The 12,109-nt window shown below is 35.8% G+C and overlaps 1 protein-coding gene, 1 long non-coding RNA gene and 1 pseudogene across 3 annotated transcripts; 1 reads left to right on the top strand and 2 right to left on the bottom strand.

Moving 5' to 3' along the window:
- Positions 1-2,318: 2,318 nt before the first annotated feature.
- On the bottom strand, positions 2,319-4,445 carry LOC147507906 (uncharacterized). Its single transcript, XM_086596575.1, has 8 exons — positions 4,170-4,445; positions 4,017-4,082; positions 3,813-3,875; positions 3,562-3,624; positions 3,208-3,465; positions 2,899-3,122; positions 2,647-2,805; positions 2,319-2,499 (listed from the first exon to the last, which is right to left on the bottom strand). The coding sequence occupies exons 1-8, from the start codon at positions 4,443-4,445 to the stop codon at positions 2,382-2,384; spliced, it is 1,227 nt and encodes a 408-aa protein (XP_086452701.1). The 3' UTR covers positions 2,319-2,381.
- Positions 4,446-6,694: 2,249 nt separating this feature from the next.
- Positions 6,695-7,957, top strand: LOC147507907 (uncharacterized). Its single transcript, XR_015216265.1, has 3 exons — positions 6,695-7,511; positions 7,594-7,672; positions 7,785-7,957. It is a non-coding gene; the product is annotated as an uncharacterized LOC147507907 (long non-coding RNA).
- Positions 7,958-9,646: 1,689 nt separating this feature from the next.
- Positions 9,647-11,736, bottom strand: LOC147507908 (putative UPF0481 protein At3g02645 pseudogene; annotated as a pseudogene). The gene has a single exon (XR_015217819.1). The product of XR_015217819.1 is annotated as a putative UPF0481 protein At3g02645 pseudogene (transcript).
- Positions 11,737-12,109: the final 373 nt, after the last annotated feature.

A 12,109-nucleotide genomic window follows, 5' to 3' on the forward strand; every position in this document is an offset into this window, starting at 1 on the left:
TCTCCAATGTATTTGTACTGTAAAGGACACCCGGGACAGGACATTGATTTCTGTTGCCGCAAACTATTGGTGCTTCTACTAATTATTCACCCAACTCAAGTGGCAAAGATTCAACTAGTAGTGTCAAATGATTTGAATTGTGTGAGCAAAGTGCATAGAAACCTGTTCAAAAAGCAAGTGCACATACTAAAACAAAAAACAACCCTCATAACAAAAAACAAACATTCTAGAATAAATTCAAGAAGCAAGGTAATGCTCATCTCCCTATAGATTGCATTGTCCAGAGTCAAAGATCTTGGACTAATTTGTCTCCATCGATCTGATATATGGAACTAAATATAGTAAGAAGAAAAACATGACATGCAAAACCTTGGGAGACTTAGATTTGTGGGGATGATTTTGACATGTATAGGCTAAAAACCCTCGTGTATAAGGTAAAACCCTACTGGTTAGTTTATCTTAGTGCGAACTTTTCCCACTCGAGCTCTAGTCTCTCCCAAACTCTTCCACTCCCCGGCTGTAAAAACTTTCCAACACAACTTAAACTATGAAATAACCCATTTGATACTTGGTTACTGACATTACATTCAGTCTTGTGATAATCGTTATAAAACCGGTGTCCTGACTGTTTAAAATAACATGAAATAACCCATGCTACCAAAACGTTAGAGTTGGAGATCCAAGTATAAGGTCATTCTGTCATTGATGCCTCTAAGATTCATTATCTCGACACTGGTTACTCATACTAGTAGCAGAAAATTTCTATTTATATCTGCAACATGCAAGCACAGATCTCTATTTTGAGGTTGTGCTGGTAGATATGTGGCAACGTTAAAATTAGCTATGCATTTCAGCATTTGGAATATAGGAGATGGATGTTTCTCACCAGGATTTAAAGCTACTTCCAATCAAAGCATTCCCTTCTTGACAAATTTATATCTTCAACTTGTAGAGATCCTGCAAGGAGAAGTACGCATCAACTCTACTCCATTCATATAGACCGAAAGCATTCAAACCTAACCTGGCGATGATTACTCTCATGGGGGGGAGAAAATAACCCGTTTCCAAAGAGCCCTAACATGACAAAACCAATCAAACAAAGTTTCGATATCATTTAAGATAATCACAATTTATAAAAGAGATAATGAAATTACCAGTGAAGTTGACGGGGGACTGGTCGATACCTAAAGTATCAAGTTTGAGTGATGACAATCTATGCCAGAACCCTTCATCTACTAAACTATCAAACGGTAAAAGAGGAGGCTGTATTCTCGTTTCTTCATTTGATTCAGATGAGACGGTCATAAAACTAATCATCTAATCAAAGAAATCAAATAATGATAACACAAATCAAAACACAAGATGCCACCCCAATAACCTCGAAAAATGAATTGAAGCAGAAATCGGTTTAAGGAAATTGAGATAGAGATGCATACCATGATCGAACCAAGGAGCTAGTTCTAAGACCTCTTTACCGGAATGAAAATATGAAGATGCGAACATATAAGAAATTTGGGAGAAAAGGAGACATTTTTCTCCATGGCCCAGAGCTTGGAAGCTAAGTAGAGAGTGAATGAACATACCTGCGAAGATGGAGGAGTACGATTACAAACAAAGCGATACGACCTAATATGGGTTGAAAAAGAGAGAGAGGAATTTCTCAGAACTTAACAATTTCAACTCGATATATATTTCGTTACCTTTTCTTTCCTCGAGTCTTGACGCTTCTCTGAAATAAAACTTTAATCGTACAAAACGTAAAACCCATTAACCCAGTGCCCTTGACGGTTTAGAGAAAATGTGTTGACACTTTTGTCAAGCCTGTCCAGAATTAGCCACACCCGTCATAAAATTATCATAATTTCTTGACGCTTATGTTATAGACATCATAATGTTGAGACAGCCGTCATAAAATCATTATATTTTCTTGACACCTATGTTATATGCGACATAATATTGCGACAGCCATCATAAATATATCACTAAGACACCTATCTTGACTGTTTTATTGAAAACCGTCAAGATAGATAAAAATCAGGCGTCATAATATGTCTTTTTTTTAGTAGTGTTCTTTTTTATCGGTGGACCAGGATCCTCTACTAAATCTCGCATAAAGCGCAATACATAATATCCGCATACAATCCCCCCTTATTGTTGTGGGCACTATACATAATTAATACTTGCATTAACACACACAAATTGAAAGAAACTAAGCTTACTGTCACATAGTTCGAATTTGGATTTGGATTCATCTTTCTCTTTCTTTTGGACATATTTGATGTCTTGATCGCACTGAAAATAAAAATGCATTTGTTTCATTCTCATTATTTTCAAGATAGAATCAAATATACAATGAAAAATACAATAAATAAAGACTAAACTCACGTGTTTACTAATAATTTAAAAGTTGGATCCGGCGGCCCTCGAAAATCTTTTAAAGAGTCCAACCAGTACACTTCCATTGATGGTATGTCAAGAACCATTAAAACCCAATGCCCCCTACATGACCAGTTATGTGGATACAAATTCAATTAAGTACTTTTAATTATATAACCAATCGGAAAAAAATAAATAAAAATAAAAATAAAATAATTTTAATTATATGAAAATAATGTATATGTATTGCAAATGTATAAACACAGTTACCCTGTGTTGAAAGGAATTAAAAGCACACGATCACCGTGTTCTTCAGCCAACTTCTGAATATATCGAGCCTTCTCATCATCTTTTGTATAAATAGTAAAACTTTTTGGGTTACCAAATGCATACTTTGCTCGAGCAATTCCAAAAGTCGCATATAAATATCTACAACATATATATATATACATTCTGTTAAGTCGTCGCATATGAAAAGTTAAATTATAACTAACACAAATAAGCTCACCGAATTATTCATACCTCATGTAGGAGATAATGCAGCTACCATTTAACATTCTCTTCTCACACACATCCATCAACTCATCTTTTGAAACTCGTACTTCCGCCATCTCATCATGGAAAAGAGTTCCAACCATTGGAACTTCTATAAAAGCATTTTCTTTCACTATTTTGTCGACACAATCCACAAACTTTCTGATCTTATATTGAATACTGCCCCGCGGAAGTGGAATACGCTTCTCTACCTAACAAAAAGTTGATGAACAAGATTGATGTTTATATAAGAAAATTAAATAAATTACCATACAAATATCCATATCCTTATACTACCTCGTCACTTTTAAGTATCACAAGTTCCTTAGGCCATGCCACAAACGAGTTTACCGCATCTTTAACAAATACATGTTCATCGCCGTTTCGAACTGGGAGAAAGGCATCACCACACAATGCTTTATTTATTGAGACCTTCAGATATGACTCTCCCAAAGGCATGTTGTGAACAGTATCCTCTAGCCCCTTCCTTGCTAAAACACGACCTTCGGCAACAATGTTGTCTTTAGATCCCAATGCCAATCTACAATCTTGGTCCTATAACAAATAAGTAAAACAAAGACAACATTATCTAGTAACAAATTTGACACAAACATTTAATCAACCTTTTTAATTAAGAAAATATTTTTTTACCTTCCCATCTTTAGCTTTAAGTTTTTCAGAATCCACAATGCTCTTTCCGTTGTCTATTTTTGACTATACGACGAAGTGTACATCAAGTTAGTATATGTGAAGCACTTGGAATAAAAGAATGAAAAAAGCTACGTATCATTCCCTGCATTTACTCCTATAACAAATAAGCAAAACAAAAACAACATTATCTAGTAGCAAATTTGACACAAACATTTAATCAACCTTTTTTCATTAAGAAAATATTTTTTTACCTTCCCATCTTTAGCTTTAAGTTTTTCGGAATCCGCAATGCTCTTTCCGTTGTCTATTTTTGACTATACGACGAAGTGTACATCAAGTTAGTATATGTGAAGCACTTGGAATAAAGGAAAGAAAAAAACTACGTATCATATTCCTTGCATTTATTATACCACAATGAATATAACATGGTTAAGGCAACTATAGAATGAACTTACCTGTACATTTTTCAACTTAAGTTTTACTGAAGTCACACCTTTTTTTTGTTGACCACCATCTTTTCTCTATACATTAAATATGAGTTTAGTTAAAGAGAACACTCGAAATATGTAGAAAATCAGAAATACAAATTTAAAAGCCAAAAAACTTACCTGCTTAGACTTGACAATCACCTGATGCCTATTATCACTTTTGGCACTATTGGATTCCACATTTTCTAATGGCAACGAGTTGATGAGTTTTGGTCCTTGCTTGAGCAACTCGCTTAACAGTTCTGTTGTCGCTGGTGAATTAGTCTCACCATGTTCTTTAAGCACATGTAGCACCAAAATTTTCAACTTCTCGTTTTGAGCTTCTTTCTCTTTCAACTTTACTTCCAAATCCTCGTGATATTTCTTTGATCTTTTATTAGGAAGATTGAAGTACATAGTGGGAGTCGATATTGTCCACCGCCCTAACTTCGACCACTAGGCTCTGGAGTTCCCAATGCCATAGTAAGTATGTCATTCTTTCCTTCCGTTGCCAAAACCCCCTCCTCTACCTTATTTTTCAGCTCCTCCTGCAAAAATAGATATAAAATTCAAAATCAACGAATGAGCAACCACAGGCTGTTCTAAGAAGAGACGAAGACGGAGGAAAAAGCTTCTAAGACTTGAATATAACCTCCATATGATTTTATCCAAGTCTGCCTCATGTATGGAAAGCCCGAAAACTATTTCTATAATGCTATGAATAATATAGGATACGACACGCGACATGGATACGACACGACACGGATACGCGGACACGGCATTTTTCAAAAATATAGGATACGGATATGTCATGGACACGTTTGAATAATATATATATATATATATATATATATATATATATATATATATATATATATAGCGGAGTATTTATGAATGCCGAGTATTTATGATTCGTGATTGTGATTCAGAATACAGCATAAATGCAATACTAAAAATCTTTATGCAACATGGAGTTCCACAGCTGATTTCTCTAGTGGAACATAACTGCTAGAAACTTCATTGAACTTGCGTTACAAGAATTCACCCCGCATATACGTTGTACCAGAAACCAAAATGGACTCTCAGAATGACAATCTTGCTGAAACATAAGTGTTTCACTCGAAAACAGGACCGCCAAATTAGATGAGGTGGGCTATATATACAAGGGTTAAAAATCTCTTCAAGACAGACTCACCAACAAAATGTTGTACCATACCACTTTTTTTTTACTTCTGAGTTTCTAAAATAGAATAGCCAGGCAAGGATTTACTAAATCATATACCAGAAGAAGAAACAAATTAAGTGTAAAGGGTGCACCTGCTTCCCATTTGCATATGTTGTTTTGCATTTTTGATATAAAACCAATTTTTATTTATTGAACCAGTCCAAAAGTGGCTCTTACGAAGTAGTTTTAGGCTTTTAGCAAATGTAAGAAAGTGGGTACATTAACTGGTACCCTGTAAAACTTCTCATCCTGATGTTTACAAGGACAGGAAATAACTAAATTACAAACAATATATATCAACAGCCAACAGATTGAAAATACAACAATCAACATACATGCCACAACAAGAATTCAGAATTGCTGTGCTCAGGCTAAAAGACTGGCCATATGAACTTCGATATCACTTGCAACATTCATAAAATGCACAACTGCACTCATTCATCATTATGCCCATCAGAAGATGGATGAATTAGTTAAAACATTAGGGCACCAAAAGCAATGCAAAGGGTCCTAACTAACAATTTGTCAATGAAATTCTATATACATACCTAACCATATATCTTTGATCCAGTACACCATAAAATTCCTATAGATCTATAGAAAATGCTAGACACAATGACAAGTGTAATCTCTTTCGATTTCATGAGTCTCCTGACTCAGGGTCGGCCCTGCCTACAAGAAATGATCCATAAAAAATATAATAATCCAGTCCAGTCTAGGTTCCAAGCATTGCTTCTTCACCAAAATCCAAAAGAAGAAATGGGCACAAATGAATCAATTAAGTACAGACAACATTTAATGGTCCATTAAAAAGAGATTTAACTTTCACTAATGCATACTGCAGTCATAATACTAGTATTTCCTTAAAGCAGTGTCCAAAAGAACCGTTCAGTCAAAATACAACAGTGATCAAAACTAACATAGTTCTCTAAACTTGATATATTTGATAGAGCTCAAACAATGCAATCCAAAGCCCTTTCAGCAAGAAACACAGGGTAACAAGGCAATCAAAGAGCAAAATACACAAGGATCCGCATCACAGAATACCCTGTCAAATGCCCTTTTCCTATGAACAGAGAAGGGTTCTTACTTGAAAAAAAAATTAAGTAAAAACAAAAATACTTCAAAGAATTTTTGGTAAAGATCTTGAAACATGAAAAGAATGCAAAAAAGTTGCTCAGAGGCCAAAACAGGATAGAAGAACGTTTTCTTTATAATACAACTTTCAGTGGGTAACCAAACAATAAAAGCGTGCGAGGAAAACAGAAGGGCACAACACGTATCAAACGGGGGAGATTAGAGGTGGTCGACGCATATGTTCGAAATCCCACAGCTTTTGACAAATGACAAAAGCAAAAAAATCCAAAGAAACAACTGAAAGAGCAACATAATAGACTGCTACCACACAAAAATAAAATATGTACATTAATAATAAGTTTGTACCACAACCAACCAAGAAGAGTGGATATCCTTCAAATGGCTTCAGAAGGTACCAATACTACTATCAGTCTAATCAGCCACTCTTGGGTTTGCAAAAATATTGCGAATGTCTGTATAAACTCTTAACCCCTCCCTATCTAATACTACTATCAGTCTAATCAGCCACTCTTGGGTTTGCAAATGTCTGTATAAACTCTTAACCCCTCCCTATCTAATACCCTGTCAACCATTAGAGTGGCAGGTCCTTGATCAACTATCTTTCAAGTTGGATTCCAATAGATCTCACAGTGGTCTTACACCTTACCATACTTGCAGTTCACACCAAATATTGGAACAAAAACTTCCCCAATGGTTGCCTCCACAACCACCAAGTTTACTCTAAATCTATTTATTCCTACTTGTGCAGTTACACATCACTCATCAATAATATACGAGAGAAGAAACAATCCAAGAGCTTAACAAATAACCCTGACTATGTTATCATATTCCTGTTCCTCCTTTCTCAAAGAAATGACCGCAGCAAGAAGCGAAGGCAAAAGTCGTCACATCTCGTCCAAACTTACCTTCCCTTTCCTATCAGGTCCACTATAAGATTTGGCCTTCTAGATCATGTAAAAAACATGAAACCACTCACATCAAGGAATGTCTTAGTTGACACGTTGTAGTTTTAAATAATGGAAGAGCACGGCTTGGATCTTTTCTTGCAATGAATGGTGTTGAACGTACAATCGAGAGTTTCATTCAATCAAAGTCACCCAGTTCGTCAATATGCACCTTCTCCATTGTCCTCAATGCAATTCAACATCTACAACGTACAGGTTTGATGCGTTTTTTGTAGTCATTACGGGATGAGAATAAAAGTAATTGAAACTGTTAAAATGAAATGATTTTTTTGAGCAGGGTGTTAATAATGTGCCGTTTGAAATGTGCCCCGTTCGTAGACTATTATTTCCAAGGCCATCGGACTCTCAAAACTAAGGTATTCTTCAATTTATATATATGAATATTTGTCCTTCAAATCTTATACATGAAAGTGTGAGTAAACAATTATCATTTCATTTTATTTGACATTATTTCTATCTAATATATAGGCACAAAAGGATCGACTACTACAAACATGGTCAGGAACACTTGAAGAGCTAGCGAGCTAGCAACAGTGGATTTGTGTAGCACTAAGGATTCACAGTTTTTTATGAATTGAATAAATCAAACATTGTATCGGAAGTTGGAACACTGCTATTCGTTTTTAAACGCACTTTTCATATTTGTTGGTTTTTAGTTTGCATGCGTCTCTGTATTTCTTATGGAGTAGTTGTTCATTGTTCATTCTCTGTGCTTTTATAGATTACGTTCTTACGAAGAACAAAAGGAAAAGAAAGAAATCAGGTCTTAACACAAGATACTTGTAAGGATACTTAACACATCCATCCACTAATAATGGAAGAAAACAATCGTTTGTGCAAGCGAGGTGTACTTGGAAAATTTAACAAACATGGAATCAGCTGCAAAGTCATCCAGGCCATTGATTTGTAATAGATTTGGAGAAGATAGATTCTCTTAGAGAGCCTTTTTGTTTGGGTGAGAATCCTCTTTCAGTAGTTGTTTATTTCTTAGTTGAGTTTGTTTTTTTTGGTAACCATCGACAGGAAATCTGTCAAGATTTAGTGTAACTGGAATAGGTAAACATATAAAAGTTTAATTTACTAAGACCTCCTCAAATGCTTAGTTACTATTGATTGGACAGCTAGGATAGATTCTTTGGGACAGCAAAACCGGACTCCCTCCAACCTAAGCTAGAATGCAATTGATGAGGAAGATTATATTTTATGCGACATATAGGTCAATATCTCAACCCTGAATCCCTGATATAGTTTGTTATATTTCATCCACTGAAGCTTTATCTTCTTATTGAGAAAAGACAGAAATGGTCCCAAAGATTTGATGGTTCCCCTCGATCCAAAAATAATGCCAAGACTCTTGTTTAATTTGTATGGTTAACAAATCAAATTCACCAATCACCAAAGACTTGGTGGTCCTACATGCTTGATTTGAACACTGTCAATAGATTTTTGGTCATTCTTGTAGTCTTATTGGTTGATTGCCTTTGGTAAGTTATTTACGGCTTTTATTAGGAGTTTTGGTTGTTTAATTTTGTTCATGCATACAACGCTATTGTTGGCTGGCCACTGTGCTTGCATTGAATTGGCGTGCCCCTAATTGGCTTTAGAGCACAACAATATTGTGAATTGATGAAGTGTGTTTTTCAATATTGCATTGAAGTTTCAATTATTTCCATTACTTTCAATTAAAACATTTTTTTTATTGATAAGCCCGTTATAAATTAGATCAGTAACTCTTTGATGCTGGCGGGGTTCGAACCCAGACATCTAGTATCATCACCCAAAGATTTTACTAACTTTGCTAGTCGGCATCTGCTACTTTCAATTAAAACATAGGGACAGTCCTACTATTTTGATATTGTTAGTTTCTTTTTCACCATAAAAAAATGTTGTTAGCTTCTTTAAAAAATATTTTTAATCAAAAGATATTCCATAATTGACTGATTTGACAAAACACAACTTGCCAGTTATGTTGCACGGACGTGGACACTAACGCGGACAGGACATAGACGCGACGACTCGGTTATATCTCTAAATGGTAGGGCGCAGATGCGGCAAAGGACGTGGAAATTAATTAATATTTATAATTTTATTTTATATAAGTTGAATATTAAAAACTAAATTAAATGTATCAATATTCATAAATTCAAAACTATTAAATATACATAACCACAAAAACCCATTGGTAGGTGTGTCCGTGCTTTAGAGCTTGCCCGTAAACCTTGTTTGTATGGAACAATCTCAAACTTTATAGCTAAAACACACGGTTAGTGGTCATTTTATAAAGAAAGGTAATAGTAATCAACCTTTCATTTGATCAAATAGAGACAATGTGCATAAGCATTCCTCATCACAATCCATTAAACAAATAATTATCCATACACCATGCATCACAGTTCCATTCAACTGGAGGAAAAATGAAGGGAATACTGAAGAAAAAAATACAAATAACAACACACACACTGACACACCTATTGATCAACATTTTCTTGGTAATTTTTCTAAATACCGAAAATATAAACTTACTCAGTATACAATTTCACACAAATAAAGCAAAATTATGTGTTGGATGAGATGTATACCCGATGTACCAAACAGATCGAACAAAGAGAACATTTCTTATTGACTCTGATTATGGGGTGCAAGTGCGTCATCGATATGAAGAATACGAGCACAACTGTAGACTGAACAAAAAGATTGGAGTGCCATCAACAACAAGAGAAAAATAGCACCTAAAAATGTGAGGAACTTCCAAGATCCAAACACATAAGTGCTAACAAAATTCCTAACTTTAATCTTCCATCTGCCATTATAGTACTTATTCACATCTTCAATTACCTTATCTAGAGCAGCCACTTTTGTCAATCTAACTGACTTACTCATTCCATTCCATAAGTCTGCAACCTCAGCATCACTCTTCAAATAGTTCAAAACAATTCCCTTTTCTCTAAGCAACTTCACGTCTTCTTCAGTGTCTATAATCCCATTCATCAATTCAGTGTAACGCGTAAAAACTAATGGCCCTGACGCAGTTGCTGCTTCATAAGCCACTAAGTTTCTTAATACAACTTCAGAACTAACATCCAAACTAATAGTAGGAAGACATAAAGTGACTGTCTTGATATCAAAACTAATGCTTTTGAGGTCTCCATTAGTTGGTAAGAATTGAACACCCGACTGGAAGAGTTCAGTGACTGATGGAATCATGATCTCCTCAACTAGTGGAGGCTTGTTTGCTTTAGTTGAATCTTCAGGCTTGGCCTCTTCTTTATCTCCATGGGAGAAAAAATATTTAATGGGATGTGCTATGAGCGCAAAACCTGGGAGTCTAGAGACAATTGTCCAAGGCAATTTTGCCAATATCTTAAGAGGTTTTGAAAATAAGACCCTTTTAATGTAAGGCGCTGGTCCTCTCTTTAGTTTGCTGAGAAAACCCCATAGCTCATCAAAGTGCTGTTTAACACAATCAAATTTCGATAAAGACACCTCTCTTTTGATTGGTTTATCTTGACCATCTTCTTCTTCAACTTCAATGATTTCTGATGGTACTTCACATTTGGGCACAATCACTTGAAAAAGAAAGTCTAACAAATGCGCAATATCTGACACTTGGACGCCTTGGAGGTCTGCAATATTGAATGGTGAGAGCTCACGACACAAACCAGCAAGCATTAAACTCAATACCTCGTCGCCTACTTCTAATGAAGAGTTTTCATATTCCAAAGCTTTCCTTAGGAGAAATAGTGGAATTTGGTTTTCAAGCATTATAATATCTCTAAGAATTGTAGTATCGGCAGATTTCCAACCTGCATGGTCCACCAAATGAGACATTTTAGATGAAACTTTTGTTAGCATCTTACCTTCCTTGATCGCGTAAGTTTGAAGGAATTCAAGCAGGAACGAAATATCGACCGCCATCATCCAAGAAAGGGTTTCACCACTAAAATCAAGGTACTTGTGGTAACATCCGCGAATCCTTGGTTCAAGTTTCATTATTTGGTCAAGGAGTTGTTGGAACTTAACATTGTGGTGACGTTTTTTACTCCTCTTTGCTGCAGCAAGCTTATACCTCTCCATCTCATAGAGCTCCTGTCGCCAGTAGTGGTATGGGCCTATTGCAAGTTGTTGTGGAACGTAAACCTCAGGCTTGCTCGACATTAAGGTTTTCGGCACATTAAAAATGCAGACCGGAAGATCTTCATCATCGTCAGGCTCGTCTTCAAGAGTTCTCTGGATATGGATCACCCATCTGTGCTCATCGAAGTTGGACATTGAGGTTATGGTAGGCTGAGACATGGGATAGGGCATGTTAGTAACTTTGGGTTGTGGATTAATGTGTTGGGAGTTAGAAGAACGAGGCTTTCTTTATAAAGAAACTTGTTAGGAATTAGAACGATAATTATAAAAGAACAAAAACGTTTTTCATGTTTCTAACTCAATCCATGAATAATGCTGTTTATAAAGGTAAATATTACCAGGCTGGCTGGTCCAAAGTTCACATTTGCTGTAAACACACGGTCAATCCAATTTGACTTTTGTTTTATGTCTAGGGGCCCTAATTTCCCATGGGAATCCTAATTGGCTCATCCAGTGGGGCGGGGGTAATACCAATTAACCCTTCATTAAATTTAGCATTTCTGATATATGATAATTACACATATATAAGAGCATCTCTAGGTGGAAGCATCAAGTGTCAATTTGCCTCCACCATTTAGAATTACGACCAAATCCAATTCTAGGTGAACTCAAACATGGAGGCATCAAGTGTCTAGCCACATCCGTGGAAGCAAATTTGC

Source organism: Coptis chinensis, chromosome 3 (assembly GCF_015680905.1).
Source record: "Coptis chinensis isolate HL-2020 chromosome 3, ASM1568090v1, whole genome shotgun sequence".
Taxonomy (NCBI): Eukaryota; Viridiplantae; Streptophyta; class Magnoliopsida; order Ranunculales; family Ranunculaceae; genus Coptis; species Coptis chinensis.

Bases quoted from the DNA above. Each gene is read 5' to 3' on its own strand.
- LOC147507906 (XM_086596575.1), bottom strand. From the start codon at position 4,445: ATGTACTTCAATCTTCCTAATAAAAGATCAAAGAAATATCACGAGGAT. The intron at 4,083-4,169 runs GTAAGTTTTTTG...TTTAATGTATAG, and splicing joins TGATTGTCAAGTCTAAGCAG to AGAAAAGATGGTGGTCAACA. The intron at 2,500-2,646 runs GTAACTGTGTTT...CTGGTCATGTAG, and splicing joins TTAATTCCTTTCAACACAGG to GGGGCATTGGGTTTTAATGG.